At 35.2% G+C, this 16,437-nt stretch overlaps 1 protein-coding gene across 1 annotated transcript in view; it reads right to left on the reverse strand.

Moving 5' to 3' along the window:
- Positions 1-608: 608 nt before the first annotated feature.
- Positions 609-16,437, reverse strand: part of adgrl4 (adhesion G protein-coupled receptor L4) — a 17,009-nt gene continuing 1,180 nt past the window's right edge. The window contains exons 3-16 of the mRNA XM_037674594.1: positions 14,790-14,939; positions 14,116-14,265; positions 13,763-13,833; positions 10,513-10,692; positions 9,996-10,179; positions 9,799-9,909; positions 7,923-8,122; positions 5,999-6,178; positions 3,162-3,365; positions 2,796-3,016; positions 1,743-1,809; positions 1,515-1,606; positions 1,164-1,332; positions 609-679 (exon numbers count right to left, since the gene is read on the reverse strand). Of these exons, the coding sequence (XP_037530522.1) occupies positions 617-679; positions 1,164-1,332; positions 1,515-1,606; positions 1,743-1,809; positions 2,796-3,016; positions 3,162-3,365; positions 5,999-6,178; positions 7,923-8,122; positions 9,799-9,909; positions 9,996-10,179; positions 10,513-10,692; positions 13,763-13,833; positions 14,116-14,265; positions 14,790-14,939 (2,042 nt within the window). The 3' untranslated portion in view covers positions 609-616. The remainder of the gene's footprint in view (positions 680-1,163; positions 1,333-1,514; positions 1,607-1,742; positions 1,810-2,795; positions 3,017-3,161; positions 3,366-5,998; positions 6,179-7,922; positions 8,123-9,798; positions 9,910-9,995; positions 10,180-10,512; positions 10,693-13,762; positions 13,834-14,115; positions 14,266-14,789; positions 14,940-16,437) is intronic.

The following is a 16,437-nucleotide window of genomic DNA, read 5'->3' on the forward strand; positions in this document are numbered from 1 at the left end:
ACACAAAATGCTCTGAATCAACTTCTTGTTGTATAAACAGAGTAATTCTCATTGTGTCCAGTAGGTGGAGCTATGGACCAACCAAACCATCACAGCTTTTGGACTGGATATTTTTGCTGAGTGGTTTGAAAAGGGGCACTAAAAAAATGTATTACCAAAAACATTTTTTAAACAAGAAAGTCATGTAAATAAGTATTGGTGGCCACAGTCATTTTCATAATTTAAAAATAAACTTTAAACGCACATGTACACACACAAAACAACAACTGAAATGTAAAATAACCAATTTCAAGTGTAATTGTGATAAATGTAAAGGTGAACACAACTGAAAAAAATAAAACTCATAAAAAAAGGTTTGTGTGAGAGAGTGTGTAAAACCGGGATAGTTTTATTGTATAAAAAAATTAATTAAAAAGAAATAAAAATATGAATATATTATTGCAGTCTTTTAAAGGGAAACATGAGTTTTGAAAGCTACAAATGCTACATTTAATGAAGAAAAAATGCATTTAACAATTAATCCCAACACGTTCTCCCCACAAAACAAAAGCACGAGATATTACAGAGTTGCACTGTCAATTATTATTGTAGAAGTTCAGATATTACCACTTTACTTTCATCTGAGGCATTCAAAACAACATGGTATATTTTTGAAAAGCCTGTAGTACTCTTCCTGAATCTGAAATTAGAAAACACAAACAAACAAACAAAAAAACAAAATATTAGATCAGTACTGTGCACATTATAAAACTGTAACAAATTGCACCATATTAGTTAAATTTTATTACCTTTTGTTTCATCACATATAAGAAATTGTATAAATACATAGAATAAAAATACATGTTACCATATTAAAGTGTATCTATTCACGTTGTTTGAGACTATTTTAATTAATCATAGTAATGTATAGTTAAATTTATTATAATTATTTTGTATTTTTACATCAGTGTGTCTATGACACGTTAGTTATATGTAGAAATATTGTACTTCATGCATCATACCAGATATATTTATTCTAATCATTTGTAACTTGTCAGTATTTCTTTGGAAAGCCATTGTTTTCTGTAATCTCTAGATCACATGTCAGGAATCTAAATCAATTTGAAGATATAAATACATAAAAACAGGCAGATACGTGGATTTTAAAATCAAAATTCTGTTACCTTTCTGGACAGCACACAGAGGAAGATGAATATGAACATTCCTTGGAAGGCGTTGGTGATGGTGAACAGATACGCCGTCAGGGTCGTCTCGTGGAGAATGTGCAGCACTCCAAAGGTCCAGGTGGCGCCAAGCACGAACAGCAAAGCCATGGCACCGCGAGCGCACGACCTACGGAGAGGAACGGAGGAGGGATGGTGCCTTCACTGACCTGAACACATTGTCTCTACAGAATAAACGAGCTACAGCAGCACATCTTAGCTATTCAGCAGATACACACTTTATTAGTTCATATGTTGTTTTATTTACTGCTTTGTACCAAACTAAAAGGAGCAGACAGGTAATAATCTTACCGGATGTTTTCATAGTGGCTGACTTCAGGTTTTTTCACAGCAGTGTGCCGATACACCTTAAACATGATTACCCCAAAGGCCAACAGATTCACCTGCAGTCAAAAAACAAATCAAAGCACATAAACATCAGCTCTTATGAAAACCGCGGGAACAATCACAATTATTAAATCCTAATTTGATCATTTTTACAAGATTATTAAAGCATATTTAAGTTTTTTTTTTTTTTACCAGAATAATCAAGCATGCAGGTCCAATGAAGCTCCAGACGAAGTGATTTTCTGTGCTCAGCCAGCACCTACAAAAATACGAGTTAACGATTGAACAATATTTTGTAAACTAAAACTTTACATATTTTACAGTTAGGTCTCAATTCGTCCTCATACAAAATTATTCGTGACCAGGATTTTTGGTACCACTTTACAATAATGTCTAATAAATAGTTTATAGATAGGTTATTCATTTCTCTATGAACACTTTATAAATAATTAATAACTGCTTATTATACATTAATTAAAGGCGAGAAAGAGACAAAACTGACCAATTTCTTGTCAATTGTCAGCCAAATCTGCCACCTGTATATTTCATCAAGACTTGTTAAAATAAACATTTAATTTAGCATATAATATTATACTTTATCACTGCATTATAAGTATCTACAACTAATATTACAGTACATCCTAAAAATAGGTTTACAAATGCTTATTGTGCTTACAAGGTAGTAACAGAGTCTGAAATGTTTAATATAACAACTCTAGTTAAAATATATAGGTGGCAGATTTGGCTGACTAATTGACAAGAAACTGGTAGTTTTTTTCTCGGTCACCCTTAATTAATGCATAATAAACAATTAATAATGATTTATAAAGTGTTTATTTAGGAATTATTAATGTGTCTATAAACTATTTATTAGCATTTATAAGGGGAACTTTATTGAAAAGTGGTACTGGATTTTTTAACACATAAAATAAACAAAACAAACAAACAAACATGGATTAAAAAATTGATTAATCTGAAATTAAACAGCATTTAATGTTTTATTTTTAACTTCCAACTCATGCAAATATTTTTAATTTTTATGCAAATTTCGTATGATCCAGAATTTATCTAATCTATTTAACTGACTTTTTTTCCAGATAATTATGTGGTTCAAACCTATTTTATTTATTTATTTTTAATGTAAAATAACACGTTATGTTCAGCATGGATCATGAAAAAGAGGTCAGAATTGCTGTTGTCGTACGATGTCGTATTGTAAAATCAATTATTTATATCCTTACGTACACTTTGTCAGTACCGTAGTACTTTGAGCCCAGTGTTGCTGAGATTGCCACCACCACCGCCGGGCTTCCGTAGCCAAAGATGTAAAAGTTGCGATGCAGAAAGCCTTTGTTGTAGATGACGCCAACCACTATTAGGTACAGATGGATGCCCTCGATGCACATCCAGGCGAAGGCTGCGAGGAAGAAATAGTGCAGCATCCCTGCGATCACAGAGCAGAAAAGCTGCCAAGAAACACACAACAAGGAAGAAAGTGAACACTTACAATCGCTGCATGTGTAAAAAAATATATATTTTACATCTTCCAAACATGTTTTTTGATTTGTGACATGCAACTAAATGTTTAAATCCAGCTGAGGTCAGTTCCACCTTGTGTGTGTTCATGTTGATCCCCACGAGGAAGATGAACTCAGCCATGAAGAGGCTGCAGCACAGGTTCTTGTGTATGGTGGTTCTGGTGCTCTGGATCTCACTGAAGAACCAGAAGGTGAAGATGCACATGGACAAACAGATGAGGGAGATGATCATCCCCAACTGGGTGATCCGGGTCAGGATCACATTGTGGGCCACCAGCTGAGTAGCAAATGGAAAGGGAGGTGTTTCATTCACAGGTTCATGCTATGCTGGAGCGGTAATTTGTTGTATTTTCTGCTTGGAATCACTTCAGATGACAGAGACGGTGGCCAGAGGTTCTCCAAATGTTGGCTTGTAGCCGTACTGGGCTCAAACTGGTCCTAAAATTCTAGTCTTCTGAATTCATCATTTGTTGATGCACATTTTGAGCAGCGCTCTTTAGATTTTCAATTCTCACTCAAGTCAATGTCAGTTTTATTTATAGCACATTTAAAACCAGCAATGTTCACCAAAGTGCTTCACAAACACAAAATCTAGCAATAAAATAAATGAAAGGTCAAACATTAAAAACCACAAGTAAATAAAAAATGGCTAACAACAAACTAAAACTAGAGAAATTACCCTGATGCATGCTCAGGAATGTAGAGAAATTACATTTCCTGCAGAAATGCAATGTGAATGCTTATTGCAGAACTTGCTGAAAAACAGCTGACAATAGGTAAAGCATGCTGAAATGTAGCTGGAATGAAAGAGTAAGCCTAAATTAGCAGGAGAAATCAAAAAGAACACGTATTTGCTGAATTAGGTTTAAGTAAGCAGAAATTAACAAAATAAATGAGCAAATCAGGTAAAAAAAAAACAACCTAAAATTAGCAACAACAACAAAAAAAAAAAAACATCTAAAACAGCCAAAAAGGCAAGAAGAAGCTTAACCTACAAAATGGGAGTGGGAAGAGCTGAGATTAGCTAAAAACATGTGGAATTAGATGAAAGGGCAAAAATTTGCCTAAAACAACTAATTAGTAGCTGAAATAGAAGAAAAAGCTGAAACTAGCTGATTAAAAGCTGAAAGGAGCACGAAAAGCTGAAAATAGCAGAACGAGGTTAATTAGACGGAAAGTAGCAGAAATTACCAAGGCAAACTTAAATTGATCTGAAAACAGCTGAAATTGGCAAAAAAAAAATAATCTGAAAAAGGTAGCTGAAAAGCTAGAACAAACTTAAATTAGCAGAAGGAAGCAGACGTGTTTGCCTAATTAGGCTGAGAGAAACAAAAATGAGCACAAAAGCAGAAATTATCTGAAAAAAGATGAAATTAGTACAAAAAAACAGCTGAAGCTAAAGAAGCAGAAAGAAGCTGAAATTACAAGAAGGAACTGGAGAGAGCACAGTTTGAATTAGGCTTAAAAACGTTTAAATGATTGCAAAAAATATTCTGATGCATGCTCAATAATCCAGGTAGAAAAATCTTCTTGATCATGTGAACAGCTAGTTTTGGCTGTCAGCAGCAAACTGGATGATCCACTATGAGAAGGTGCTATTTATAAGACTGAGCTGAAAACAGCTCCTCAGACTGAAGAAGTCTTTCGGATGAAAGAAGAAATGTTTCTATATTTTTATTGTTTGTTTTTTGAACGTCCAGAGGACCTGACATAACGTTTTTAGATTGCAAAAAAATGTGGAATTAGCTGAAAAAGCTTAAGATAGCATAAAAACGGCTCTAGTAGCTGAAATAGCAGAAACAGCTGACATTTGCAGAAATAATCTGAATGGCGCATAACAAGCTGAAATGAGCAGAAAAAAGTTAGAAGAAGCACAAACATGTTGTAGTTAGCAGAAAGAATCTGAAAGGAGCACAACACAGCTGAAATAAGCTGAACAAAATTAAGACTTGCAGAAGGATGCTGAACGAAGCTGAACCAGAACAAACTGTGAAAGGAGCAGTAAAATGTAAAACAGATCTAAAGATCTGAAGGATGTAAAATGAGCTCAATTCATTTTCTATGAGAAAAAAAAATGGCAGAAAGGGCTAAATATGTCAAAAATCATAAAGTTCCACCAATAACAAAAGTCATAGCAGGATTATCTTGAAAGAGCTGAAAGTTTTGATAAATGATTTGTTGAAATAGTTTGAAAACTGCGGGATGAAAATTGCGCCGAAAATCGTACGAAAGAAAAATGGATCACAACAGTGTGAATGCTTCACGAACGTTCACACAACAAGAACCTGCACACCTAAGAGGTTCTGATGGAACTCAAACTGTGCTTGAACTAAAAGTCAGTGTAAAATAAGTGTTTTTAGTTATTAGTAATCTGCAAAACCTGAAAGTACAAACAATCTTTCAGGTATCTGCAACCACTGACTAGCTCCTGTTGTCATGGCAACAAGTGTTGAAAGTTTATCTTACCCATTAGCCAGGTAGTCTGGTAGATATGATTATTGTAAATTTACAACACAGCTCATCTTAAGAGTTAATTAAAGTCACGAGTTACCTAAGAAAAGTTTGATTTTTTTTTTAAATTTCTTTTTGTGAACAACAAAACACTGTATTTAATAAAAACTGTGTTTTTGAGCCTTTTTAGGTAATCTATACAAATGTTTGGTAGTTTTTGGTTTCAAAAGAGATATACTGTAAAACATAAATTTGTTATATCGTTAAATATTTATATATAAATACTGAAAAATCCCAATTGTGCACAAATTAAAAAAAAGAAGACGACAATATGTTGAAACTCCTGTATCACATGCTGGCTGCTGTATTAACCTTGATCAGAAAGCAAGAATTAAAGAGTAAATAAAGATTTTATTTTATTTTTTAATTAAGTGAGGTGTCTTGACTTGGTTGACTCACATTGGCTCTCCCGGACGACATGAGGATGGCGAAGTGTGTGAGGTGGTTGCAGGAGCAGCTGGTTGCGTTGCTGCTGACGAGAACCGTCTTGCAGCCGTGAGTGGACCAGCGACCCTGGAGGGTGTCCACCTCGTACTCCCAGAAGGCGCACTTTGTCACATCAGCTTTCACGTCGATGGGCTGGAGAGACGAGAGCGAAACAAAACGGCTGTTAGAACCCCGGACGGACTGCTTTTTATTAGTTTTCATATTTCCAGGCTCTGCGATGCCACAGAAGTGCAGCATAATAAATAATTGTGCAGGTCTCATCAAAACAGCATTGCAAAAGAGACAAGTTTATTTCATGCTTCATATTTCCTTTCAAAACAAGTCATAACTTTAAACACAAGCAAAGCATAAACAATACCACAACTATTATGTGCATTTTTTTTTTTTAATCTGAGCCACATATGATAAATCAAATTATACATCATGATTTAAGTTTATCAAAGTGATGTTTTTAAAATGAACCCAAAACCATTTTGAACCATTTAGTTTCTAAAATAAAATGACAAAATGTGTGTACAGTGTGTGCTGGAAATATTAGAGAGGTGCGAGCTGGATGACAACAACATTATTGATTGTAGGTCTTTAAAGGCAATTTAAGGATAATTTTCACTGCTCACCATAAATCAGCACCTCCTTTGTTGGGCCTAAACCTCAAGGGTCCCATAAAAATAATGATTTCATTTTTTCAATACAATTTCATTATCTAAAAAAAGACAATACCAGAACATTAACTTTTAGAGTCATTTGTCTCATTACGCTCTTGTTTCAGTCATCTTTTAGTCTTTTTTTTTTAAAGTGGTAATTGGAGAAATTCATGAAGTAAATTAATAAATTTTCTTCAAAATTTGACAAATATTATTGACTCTTCCTCCTTTGTAAATGGGTTTTACTTGATTGTGATGGAACCCCCAAAGGTACCAGTTCAATGTCAGACTCAGACTGGATATATATATATATATATATATATATATATATATATATATATATATATATACACACTCAAGACAACTGGAGTTATTGTTTTAAATTGACAAATATAAATGAGATGAGGAGGAAAAATCAATTACATGCCAATACATGAATCAGTTGAAGTTTAGAATAATCAAACTCAAAGACAGTTTAATTATTTTATTTGCTTATTATTAGAAATATTTTCGTAATTACAGCTTTTATAACATTTTTGAATAACTACAATTTAGCCACTATATGGGAATATGTACCTCTTTGATACTTTTAAACATTTATTTATGATTGTTGTGTGTCTGTTGTTGGTGGTGTACTGTCTGTTTTTGTAGTAAATGCATTTTTTGTTCTAAAAAAAACTTTTGCTATTGTTTATCCTTTTATTGATGTTTCTGTCACTGTATCCCACTGCAGCTACGAGTTTATTTATTTTGTGTATTTCCTTTTTAATGAGATTTATTTGTATCCCTCTACTTTTTTCATCCTTGTAGTTTTGTTTCTTTTTTAATATTCATCTTCTTTTGTGTCATTCCAGGTCAGATATTGCACGTGAAACTTGGATGTGGGCTCCTTGAATCCCCCATTTTTGTTGCGCCCCTGCAGGCCTTTTAAGTAACCCACCTGCTTTTCTTACAGGTTGCATTTCAAACAACAAAAAATGCTTTGGTAATAAAAAAAATAAAATAAACTACATATACTTCTTGTGTACCTACTGAGTCAGAAAAGTATAATTTATAGTTCATGAACGAGCTTGTGTCCATGACATACCAACACATATGATGAATTTTACTGAAAGTACACAGTCGTTCTTCAGCACAAAGAGAGTCTGATTTCAAATTTTAAATGACACTGAGGTTGGAGCCCACCAGCAGAAAGTGATGCAACCAGCATCAGCAGCGTGTTCGGTGTTTACCTCTGTGTGCCTCAGAGTGAAGGTGACATGGTCAAGCTGGTAAATGTCAGCAGGTTTGATGGCTGCGGCTATGACTTGGGAGTTGACAGTGATTTCCCCTGTTCCCGCATACCGCGAGTAGTCGGTGACACCTGGGTCGCTGCTCGGCTTCAGGATGTCACTGATGCTGTCATATCGCACAAACACCACTGACACACTTCCTGATGGACAAAACAAGTGGAATAACAGACGGAGGAAGTGAAACTTACGGTTCTGCTGATAAAACTTTTAGTTTAGTCAACGCAGCCAATAAACAGACAGACTTTTATTAGCACCTCATCTCACAGGACGTTAAGGGCAGAAAGATCCAGGGAAATATAAAATATGGGGTCAAGGTGCAAATATTTATAGCAGATATTCCAAAACACTACATTGACAGGTATTTGAAGGAATTTGTCCTTTTTTTAATGTGCAATAACAAGTTTACTTAAATAACAAGACCTAAAATAACTAGAAAATTGTATTTCCTGCAAATATGCAGTGTGAATGCTTATTGCTGAAAAACTTGCTGAAAAACAGCTGAAATTAGCTAAAAAAACATTCTGAAATATAGTTGAAATGGAAGAATAAGCCTAAATTAGCAGAAAAAAGCAGACAGAACACATATTTGATGAATTAGGTTCAAATAAGCAGAAATTAGCACAAAAAATAGGAAATCAGCTAAAAACAGATAATTAAAAAAAAATTGTTGAAAGGTAGCTGAAAAGGCAGGAAGAAGCTTAAACTACCCAAAGGAAGCAAAAATAATTGAAATGAGCTAAAAAAAAAAAAAAAAGGAATTTGCTGGAAAAGCCAAAATTAGCATCAAATGAGCTAATTAGTAGCTGAAGGAGCAGAAAAAGCTACTAGCAGACACAAGGTAAAAGAGAATAACAAGCTGAAATTAGTATAAAGAAGTTAATTAGGCTGAAAGTAGCAGAAATTAACACGAAAAACTCGAACTGATCTGGAAACAGCTAAAATTGGCCAAAAATACTAAAATGACACCTGAATAGTGAGAAATAGCTTAAATTAGCTGAAGAAAGCAAAAAGAGCATTTTTGCCCAATTATAGTGAAAGAAGCAGAAATGAGCACAAAAAGTGGAAATTATCTGGAAAAAAAGCTGAAATTAGCAACAAACAAAAAGTAGTTAAAAAGTAGTTAAAATAGCAGAACGAAGCTTAAATTACCAGAAGTAACTGGAAATAGCTTTTTTTTTTTGCGGAATTAGGCTGAAAATCATTTGAATTAATGCAAAAAAAAAAAAGTGGAATTAGCCAAAAAAAAAAAAAGCTAGCATTAGCATAAAACAGCTAAATAGTAGTTGAAACAGCAGAAGAAGCTGAAAATTATAGAAATGTGCTGAAATTAGCAGAAATAAGCTAGAAAAAGTTAAAAAAAAAAAAAAAACTTTATAGTTAGCAGAAAGAATCTAAAAGGATCCCAAAACAGCTGAAAGTAGCTGAAAGTAGCTGAAAAAAGTTTAAAATTGCACAAGGAAGCTGAAAGAAGCTGACCCAGAACAAAAAGTGGAAGAAGCAGTAAAAGGTTGTAAACAGATCTTGAGATTTGAAGGATGTAAAATGAGCTCAGTTCATTACCAAGGAGAAAGAAGTGGCAGAAAAGATTAGATATTTCAAAAAGCTAAAGTTGCACCAATAACAAAGTCCCAGCAGGATTGGCTTGAAAGAGGTGAATGTTTCGATTCAATGATTTGTTGAAATACAAACATTGTGGAACGAAAGACGCCAAAAAACGTATGGAAGAAAAATGGATCAGAATAGTGTGAATGCTTCATACAGTAAGTGTTCACACTATTGTATCAAAGTGTTTAAACTTTAGATGAAACTTTGTTACCTCGGCCCTTCTCTGAAGTCAGTTTTGGAGTTAGATTTATGCGCTCTCCTCCCATGGAAACAGACACTTGGGTTTTCACACGATGGACATCCAAGGTGATGAGTTTTAACTCTGTGGTTAAAGACAAAAAGAAAAACAAATCCGTGACAACAAACCAAACACAACATTTTACTGTAACCTACAAACACTTCTCTCACCCATCTCAGTGGCTTTAATGTTGATCTCAGCTGGAGTTTTGAAGTTGCTGCCCAAAGACAGAGCACTTTCCTCAACAACGTGCAGCAGCTTGGTGGCGGTGTGCTCTCGGCGCTCTTCTTTCATCCGGCTCCAGGCCACCAGCTCATCTTTCTCCACCAGATTGTTCACGGCTTGCACTAATTTCTGTTTAACAAGAAGTCTCTCTCAGTCTGACGTGTACAGGATAACATGTCATGTATGACATGCTTTTAACTTGGTGTGATTTCAACACGATCATCATCTTTTCTTTGATTGCCCTTCTCTCAACAATCAGGGAAAAAAAATAAATGCTACAGTATTCGGCTATGTGTTTTGCATGAGCTCAAACTGCATTTTTTTCTTCTCCTCAGAAGTGCAGAGAAGGTCCTCGACTGATCGTAGCACCGGTTGTTTTCTTAAACTAGTTCAAAGCAGAAGTGCATTTCAGGCACAGCTCCAAATGTTGACTGAGAAGCAACAACGGTAAACAAAGCTTACTGAAAGAGTCGAGTTGATGGCAGATGGTTTGACAGAGTAATCCTTCTCTGCAGCAGCCAGTGTTGATGCGGATCGACTCAAGGCCTCAACATATGCCATCACTTCCACCGAGGTGAGTTCACCAGACGTTTGCTTGACGACTTCTGTCAGCAGACTCTGCGGCTCCGTGAGGTTGCTCATCTGAAGGGGAGGGTGGGACGTTTAGTTTTGAGTGTTCAATGGTCTTAATGCTTTATTCTCTATCCATTTTAAACAATGAAACATTTAAATTTTGCTGAGTTGAGGTGGACCTTGCAAGTTGCTCCATGAAACCCATTGCAAAGATTCCTGTTCTTGGTTCTGCACAGAGGGAGCTGAATGCTAATTTTTGTAGAGTCCAAACATTTCCCAGTAAGCATATTTCAAAGAAAACTAGAGAAATTGCATTTCCTGCAAAAATTCAATGTGACTGCTTGTTGCAGAAGAACTTGCTGAAAAACAGCTGAAATTAGTTAAAACCATACTGAAATGTAGCTGAAACGAAAGAAGAAGCCTAAATAAGCAGAAGAAAGCAGAACTAACACATATTTGCTGAATTTGGTTTAAATATACATGAAAATTAGGAGATCAGCTAAAAAAAGAGATAAAAATAACCACAAAAAAACAATAATCTAAGTAGCCGAAAAGGCAGAAAGAAGCTTAACCAATGACAACGAAATCGAAAAAGCTGAAATGAGATACAAAAAATGTGGAATTAGGTGAAAAAGCTAAATTTTGCATAAAACAGCTAAATAGTAGCTGAAATAGCAGAATAGGCTGACACTGGCTGAAAAAAGCTGAAAGGGGTTTAACAAGCTGAAATTAACAGAAATAAGTTAATTAGGCTGAAAGTAGTAGGAATTACCTAGAAAAACTTGAATTTATATGAAAACAGCTGAAATTAGCTAATTTTTTTTTTTCCAAAAGGTAGATGAAAAGGTAGAACAAGCTTAAATTACCACACAAAAGCAGAAAGAATACATTTTCCCACTTAGGTTTAAAGAAGCAGAAATGAGCACACAAACAGGAAATTATCTGAGAAAAGCTGAAATTGTCAACAACAACAAGAGGAATAAAAAACAGCTAAATAGTTGCTAAAAAACAGAAAGAAGCTGAAATTATAAGTGAAGAGAGCTCATTTTTGCTGAATTAGCCTGAAAAAAAGTTTAGAAGAGTGCACAAAATATGGAATTAGCTGAAATGTTTAAATTAGCATAAAAACAGCTAAATAGTAGCTGAACAAGGAGAAAAGCCGAAACTTGCATAAATAAACTGAAAACAGCATTTCAAACTGAAATTAGTAGAAAGAAGTTAGACGAAGCACAAACATGTTGTAGTTAGCAGAAAGAAGCTGAAATTAGCAAAAAAAACAGCTGACATTTGCTGAAAATAGCAGATTTTTTTTTCAGAAGGAAGCAGTAAAAACTAAAAATTTTAAAAAGCTAAAGTTGCACCAATACCAAAAGTCATAGCAGGATGGTTCTGAAAGATCTGAACGTTTTGATGTATGATTTGTTGAAATAGTTTGAAAACGGTGAGACGAGTAACGCGCTGAAAAATGTACAGAATGCTTCATTCACACAATTATTACCAGTAGATAAAATAACCCTACAAAAATATTTTGACTCTATGAACAGAAATACTGTATATTGACTTTAACAGTTTTGTGGTTTTAATAGCTAGTCACAATAGGTACAATCCTGTATTTACTGGTCATAATCTTTCCACAAAACCCCAACTTCAAAAAATTTGAACTATCCCTTTAATGCTCTGATGAACACACACAAGTACTTGAGTTTATCACGATGTTACACCAAGGACTCAAGCAGATTTTGGGACATTTTTCAAACTTCACTTAGATATTTCTTTTCTTTCAGTCAATACCAGTAAATTATGAGAAGAATATTAACATTTCATCAGCGTTTTTGAAATTCCAGTAAAAAAAAAAGAAGCTATTTTCAAATGGTTCAGAAAGTATCCTGATGCATGCTCAAGAAAGTATGGTTCAGAAAGTATTTTCACCAGTGTAGCTAATATTTGAAGTGTTTTTTTTTATCTGAAAAAAATGCTCAGTGGAATGCAAACGGTTGTTATGAACAGGAAAGACTCATGTTGGAGAATCAGTTTAGATACAACTGGTCTTATTCCAGAGGAGGTGTTCTATCTTCCAGGATCTCCTGCTGTCACAAATCAATGCAGAGTACTCATTAGGATCAGTTTTCAATGCACCACATATGAAACTGTGTATTTTAGGTCAAACTGTAATCTATTACTTCCCTTCACCATGCTGCCAAGATATTTTGACCCTTAGTTCAAACAAAACAAAAAGTAAAAACACGTTACCACATTACAGTAAGGCTCCCCTTATAGACGCTAATAAATAGTTTATAGATACGTTAATAATTATTCTATAAACACTTTATAAATCATTAATAACTGCTTATTATGCATTAATTAATGGTGACAGAGACAAAACTGACCTTTTTTTTTTTTTTTTTGCCAAATCTACCTATATATTTCATCTGAGTTGTTATTTTAAACATTTCAGACTAAGATACTACCTTGTAAGCACAATATGCATTTGTAAACCAATTTTTTAGCATAGAACATTGTACTTTATCGCTGCATTATAAGTATCTACAACCAATATTATATCCTAAAAAAATAGGTTTACAAATTCTTATTGTGCTCACAAGGTAGGAACAGCCTGAAATGTTTAATATAATAACTCTAGATGAAATATATAGGTGAACAGATTTGGCAATAAACTGTTCAGTTTTGTCTTTGTCACCCTTTATTAATGCATAATAAGCAGTTATTAATGATTTATAAAGTGTTTATCGAGGAATTAATAATTTATTTATAAACTATTTATTAGTCATCTATAAGGGGAGCCTTGCTGTAAAGTGACACCGAAAAGAATTATTAAAAAAGACAATTAATAGCAATAGTAAACGAAGAAAACAAAATAAAAGTAACATCTCCGGAATAAGTACTGCAGACTGATATAGTCTCTTAACATCCAGCACTGCAGCGCCGGCAGAGCGATGGTAAGTTCTGACCCAAGTCAGAAGCATCACTGACAAATAAAGCAAAGACTGTTTCTCCAAAATAAAAGTTGTTTTATCCAGTTTTTTTTTTTTTTTTTTGCATCTACTTCTTCTTTCTCTCCAACAGGGGGCAGCTTCATCCTGTCTATTTCAACCTTGTCACTTGGCAGATAGATACTTACATTTTCAAGTGTTCTGTTGACAGCCTGCGTCCTGCATTCATCGTTGTCATGGCAATATTTTTGGGGGTGCTCTGAAAAACAAGGATCACTGAAAGCATCTCTGTTCGTTTGAGGAGGCTGTTAGAGTAAAGTCAGGCTGCAAACTGAATTTCTTATAAACACTGGTAACTAAATGTATAAAAAACAGGGAATTTGACGTTTCGTGATGTATTACACATCAGCTCGTGCACGAAATGTTTAAAATATCTGATGGTATGAGCATGTAGGAGAGAGAGAGAGAGAAGGTGGGTAAGGAGGATAAACCTGAGAGCTGGAGCGCTCGTGTACGTGCGCTTTTCACTTCTCACGCCTACCTTTACATCTTGCACCTCTCTCTGGATGAAAGTGCTTTGAGCCTGAAGTTGAGATGTAATCACGCTGACAGGTGCAATAGAAGGATCCATTTGTATTATGGCAGAGGGAGTTGTGTCCACAAACAGGTCCTGACTTGCATTCATCAATATCTAAAAGATCCAGAACAGAACCAAAACACCAGTTAATGTCCTGTATGTCCTCATTTTTGCATGGTCAAGTAATAACAATATGTATAAATATGAAATCTGATGTTCTTTCATGCATGTTTTTTTTTTTTTTCCAACCATTCCGAGCTCATCTGTTAAATGTTTCTCTGACATCCGGTTAAGTATGACTGCAGGAACACTTCAGCCCACAGCTTTGGGATGAAGGTGCCGCTTCTTCTGGTGCAAAATAAACAAACCATCTCAGATGGTTTCTCAGAGCAGCAGATGGGATGGATGTAAAAAGGTTGAAGGGAGGAAGAACCCCCCCCTCCAGCATATTTATCTTCCTCTGAGCAGTGAAAAAAGAGAGAATCTTCACACCTTCACAGACCTGACGCCCTCACAGCTGCGTGGTAACTGCTTTAACACACACTCAGATTTGATAGGGAGGTCCTCGGCGACGACAGCTTGGTTCATGCTACAGATCCCTGTGTGAGGACATGTTCATCGTCCCTGTCAGACATTACCGGTGCATTCGGTGCCGTCGTTGGGCTGGAACTCGGTTAGTCCTGTCGATGTGTATCCAGAGACGCATGTGCAGTAGTAGCTGCCCACTGTGTTTGTACACTGGCCCCTGTTGCCGCAGATATTAGTCACGTTCTGGCACTCGTCGTCATCTGTGGGGAAAGAAAATGGGGATTTGAAAGCTGGACAAAGAAAGAAGGATTTAAAACCTCACATTATCAGTTTTCCTTCACCGTCCCAGCCTTAGTTCTGTTTTATTTCCCATGAGGCCTGTCAGGACTGTTTGTGATTGTTCTGCATCTTTTTCCTCACTACGTTCTGAAACAGTTATAATAAAGAGGTTTCATTAAAAAATGTTTGCCCCGCTCATTTAAAAGGCTGTTTGTGTTGGGAGTGAAATCTTACCTCCGTCTCAACAATAAACCTAATTTATCTCTGAGGGCTGAATTAACGCAGAGCGACTGCTCTTTGACGACATAATCTGACCTTAATCCTTGAAGGGTTACCCAAAATAAACTGAGAAATTACCTCTGTTTGAGTTGAAAGATAATAATATAAAACTTTTTGTGAAAATAGGACACAGAAACACAAACTAGTGGTGATAGTTGATGACATATTTTGACCTACATTCTGGGGCTTTCATCTAGTTATATTTAAAGAGTAATTTATGATCCATAAAATATTTCTTTGAACCCAAAAATATTTATTTAAAAAAAAATAGCCAGTTTTGATGACCTTTCATTGCATTTTAATTAACGTTTTTACAGTTTAGCAATTACAAAAATGTGATGTTTGCATCATAAAGCAAGTCCACTTTAATGTGAAGCTTTAACTTAACCTTAGTGTAATGTTTGCACGTAAAAATGGTGTTTATTTTGTTATTGTTCTTTTTTTTTACTTCCATTTAGCCATTTTTATAGCAATTTACAAAAGTTAATTCCAATATTTTCCAATTCTGCTGCCCAGGTTTACAAAGCAACAACTAAAGAACAGTTTGCTGGGGCTCACTCATAGAAAGTGCTGCTCCAGCTTTCCGTTTTTTTTCCTAACACGCCTTCCTTCCCTGGTTCCAGCGTTTATTGGAAATGACCTGGGATAACTTTCCACAGTTGTTTTTGCGTGCCTGGTTGTGATGAACATACTCTTCCACTCCTCTGTACCTTTTGCACAAAAAGCTGCGCTGCAAAGGAAATCCTCTTCTCTGATGAGGGAGGTGACCACGTTCGAGGAGGAAAGACATTCTTTTTGCACAAACAGGTCACAAAATTTCAGGATGAATCACTCAGATACATTCTTCTACAACTAAATAATATGTTTTAAACACATGTACCAACATTGAATGTTTAAAACTCGATCCAGTCATATGGAAGAGTCAGTTTTATGATAAAGTCACACATTTAGGCATTGAGGAACTCATCATTGTTTTAAATGTGTAACTAGAGAGGAATTCAAAAAAATGTTTCTGATCTAGAAATCACCCTCGACATTGCTACATTACTGCTCTGACTTTAGTATTACTCATATTGTTATTGCAATCTTTGAAATAAGGAGACTGGAGTATTATTGCAATCAAATTAACCCCCCACCCACCCCACACACACATACACACACACACACACACACACACACACACACACACACACACACACA

Source organism: Nematolebias whitei, chromosome 3, assembly GCF_014905685.2.
Source record: "Nematolebias whitei isolate Nwh7 chromosome 3, NemWhi1, whole genome shotgun sequence".
NCBI classification, from domain to species: domain Eukaryota; kingdom Metazoa; phylum Chordata; class Actinopteri; order Cyprinodontiformes; family Rivulidae; genus Nematolebias; species Nematolebias whitei.